At 34.5% G+C, this 3,655-nt stretch overlaps 1 protein-coding gene across 1 annotated transcript; it reads left to right on the top strand.

Annotated features, from left to right (window-relative positions):
- Positions 1-870: 870 nt before the first annotated feature.
- On the top strand, positions 871-1,338 carry LOC141666213 (uncharacterized). The gene has a single exon (XM_074472207.1). The coding sequence runs from the start codon at positions 871-873 to the stop codon at positions 1,336-1,338; it is 468 nt and encodes a 155-aa protein (XP_074328308.1).
- Positions 1,339-3,655: the final 2,317 nt, after the last annotated feature.

Here is a 3,655-nt window from a genome sequence, read left to right as displayed (position 1 = left end):
GCCAGGTTGGAAGATGTGCCAAGACAAGAAAATGGCAATGTGGATGCTTTAGCAAAACCGGGTTCACAAATAGACAGTGTTTTGCTAGGTCAGGTTCCTTTGGGGATTCAGAAAATTCCAAGTATTCCAAAGGTAGGTGTGTTCCAAGTACATGAAGTCTCGCAGGGGACTTAAATGACCCCAATCTACGATTATATCCGCACAGGAACCTTGCCGGAGGACAAGCTACAGGCTCGAAGCGTTCGCTATCAAGCAGCGAAGTATGTTGAGTACGGCGAAGTTTTGTATAAGAGAGGTTTTAACCAACCACTTTTGCGATGCGTAGACCTTTAGGAAGGACATTATATTCTCAGGGAGGTACATGAAGGTATCTATTAAGGAGGATGCCTTCAAGTTTGTCAAGGCCTGTTATCGCTGCCAACGGTTTGCCAATTACTCTAATGACCCTGCAACATCATTAACCTCGTTGGCGAGTCCTTGGCCCTTCGCTGTGTGAGGAATTGATTTTATAGGAGAGCTACCTACGACCAAGAGGGGTTTAAAATATGCTATCATGGCTGTTGATTACTTCATAAAGTGGGCAGAAGCTATGCCACTAGCAACTATCACAGCCAAGAAAATCAAAGATTTTGTCTTCAATTCCATAGTCTGCAGATTTGGTATTCCGTACAAGCTCATATCCGACAATGGAAAGCAGTTTGACGGCAAGGAGTTAAGGAAACTTTGCGAAGATTTGCACATCAAAAAAGAATTTGCTGCGGTCTATCACCCATAGAGTAATGGCCAGATTGAGGCCATAAATAAGATCATTAAACATACTCTAAAGGCTAAGTTGGAAGAAAAAAGGGTGATTGGCCAGAACAGCTACCCATGGTTCTTTGGTCTTATAACACAACTCCGAGGTCAACTACCGGTGAATCCCCTTTTATGTTAACTTATGGATATGAAGCTATAATTCCTGTGAAAGTAGGAGCTGGATCATTGCGAAGAGATTTGTTCATTGAGGAAGATGTAGAGGTTAATCAGAGGCTCCATTTCGATTTGTTGGACGAGGCCAGGAGAAATTCCCAGTTGAAACTCGCTGCTTACCAACAGAGGATTGCCAGGTACTTCAACAAAAATGTAAAATCCATACCTTACAAAGTGGGAGATCTTATTTTGAGAAAGGTCATGCCAAATACAAAGATAGCTCAGCATGGAGTGCTTGGAGCTAATTGGGAAGGACCATACAAAATTAAAGTTATACTTTTAAAAGGGACTTATCGATTGGAAGATTTGAATGACAAGCCCATTCCTAGGGCTTGGAATGCAGGGCATCTACGAAAGTATTATCAGTAAGGCGTGGCCTTGGCCACCTCATTTCTAGGATTAATTTATTGTAATAGACTAGTAGCAAATAAGTTCCTCCTTTCCTAGGGGGTAGTACATATAACTACGTAGCTTGGAACTAGTTGAAGGATGAAAATTTTCAAATAATTTTTCCCCAGAGCATAGTAGCCATGGTACTGGTATAATTTTTGCACTAGAGCGTATTATCAATAAAAGAAAAATATCCAATTTCATGTATTATAGGACGCGTCATAAGTCATTCAAGGCGCACCCTAACATACTATCTTAAATAATTGTGCAATAGGGCGTGCCCCCATTGTAACGCCCTCCAAACCCGGGTCAGAAATTTGGGGTTCACAACACACACACCACAATATATAAACCTGTATATAAAGTATTATATGCATTAACCCTTCTTTACACAACCACAGATCACAACAGGTTTAAGTATGAAAATAAGCCACCGACTTAACTTTTATTACATTGCACCAAATCCCAACTAGTTCAACTTACAACTGACAATGATATCGTTCTTACAATCTTGCATAACTCATCTACAATATAAAGCTCCTGCTAGCTCGATCCAACTTAACCTGGAATCCTAGCTCGCACACTGGACTGGGAATCCTCGTTACCAACAAATTTCATTTTCAACTGTTGAAAACATAAAAAGGTTTACAAGAGTGAGCTAACTAGCTCAGTAAGTCATAATAGTAATAACTGAGATTAAACAATAACCAGTTAAAATGATTCAGAAGAATCAAGTTTCTGAATAAGCAATGATTAAAATTGGATATTCACTTTTCATTTGAAAAACCAAGTTTAGGCTGCTATATACTGGATCCAAGGCACGCATTGGCCTATTATGACCACGAATCTGGTCCGACCATGAATCTGGTCCACATTTATAAAACCATCTAATTCTAAAACAATTCAATATGATAACCAATATAATTCAATAAGCTAAATCATAAACAACATTTATTTTGATGCATAAGGTGATTCACAATACCATGAAGGTATAAAAAGGAATTCAAAAAGATTGGCTTTCAATCAAGGAAAGAATCAGAAAGTAGAAGACCAAGGGTTCAAGGGTTCCAAGGATTGGTCTTCTGTTAAACAAGGAATAAGGGTTGGTATGTCAAGCAATTCAATATCAGAAATCAGTATGTGGTAGATATGTATTTGTGGAGTAGTATCGTATGTGTCTGGCTCGTATCTGGGAATTTAACAATCAATGGTTTATGAAGAATAAGGCTTATGGCTCAAGATCAATAAGAATCAGGGTTCAAGGTTAAATAGTTTAAAGCGCTTGCAATATAAACCATGAGTTATTTTGAATAATAGCGACATGTTACGAGATAGTTCGAAAATATTTGCAATATATCTTGAAGAAGGTTCACAAGTACTTGCCTTATCACCGATGATTTCCAACTTTACTTGTACCCATCTAACAGTTTTACTTTTCTATCACTTTCCTTCTTTTTCTATGCCTTGCTTCTATTCATCAATCACTTGCTTTCATTTTCTACACTGGCTTTCTTTTCTATGCCTCGCTTACTCTGCTAGGCATCATAAGTATCTTTCAATATTCAATCTCATATTATTCTAATCGTTACATAGACGTCATAAGTTTTTATCTACCATTCGTTTTACCCAAATCCAATTTACGGATTGAAAGTTATGACTAAAACAGTCAAACAATAACCACATAGGCATATAACACATAAATCAGATAGCACATAGCACATAGCATACAGGATATTCGATTAAAATAATTTTTCAAAGAAGATTCGGGTTTAAAATGATTTTTTAGGTATTTAATACGATTTTTTGAACATTTTTCGGAATTTAAATGGGATTTCGAATCATTTTATAATTAAATAATATAGTTCGAACACCCGAATCTGACTTTAAAATAATTTTATAATAATTATCGAGCCTTGAAAATAATTTAAAATAATATTTTAAAGCTCGAAATTATTTTTCGGAATTTTTAAATCAAATATAAATAATTAAATCTAATTAAATAATCAATTAGAATTAATTAATAACTAATTAAATTAATTAATCAATCAATATTTAAATTAATTGACTAATTAAATAATTAATTATCAACTAAAATTAATTAATTAAAGAATTAAAATTAATTTTATAATTAAAAAAATTTTCAGAAATTTAAAATATTGATTTTTGAAATTTATAAGTAATTAAAACATTTTCTGGAAATAAAATATAAACAAAAATATCATTTTTATAATTTTTATAAACAAAAATCCACTTTTTATAAGTTTTTAAAACAACAAGGACTTAAATGTAAGTTTTG

This window comes from Apium graveolens, chromosome 6, assembly GCF_009905375.1.
Source record: "Apium graveolens cultivar Ventura chromosome 6, ASM990537v1, whole genome shotgun sequence".
Classification (NCBI taxonomy): domain Eukaryota; kingdom Viridiplantae; phylum Streptophyta; class Magnoliopsida; order Apiales; family Apiaceae; genus Apium; species Apium graveolens.
Note: the sequence above shows the minus strand (reverse complement) of the source record. Positions and strands in the feature narration are given on the sequence as shown.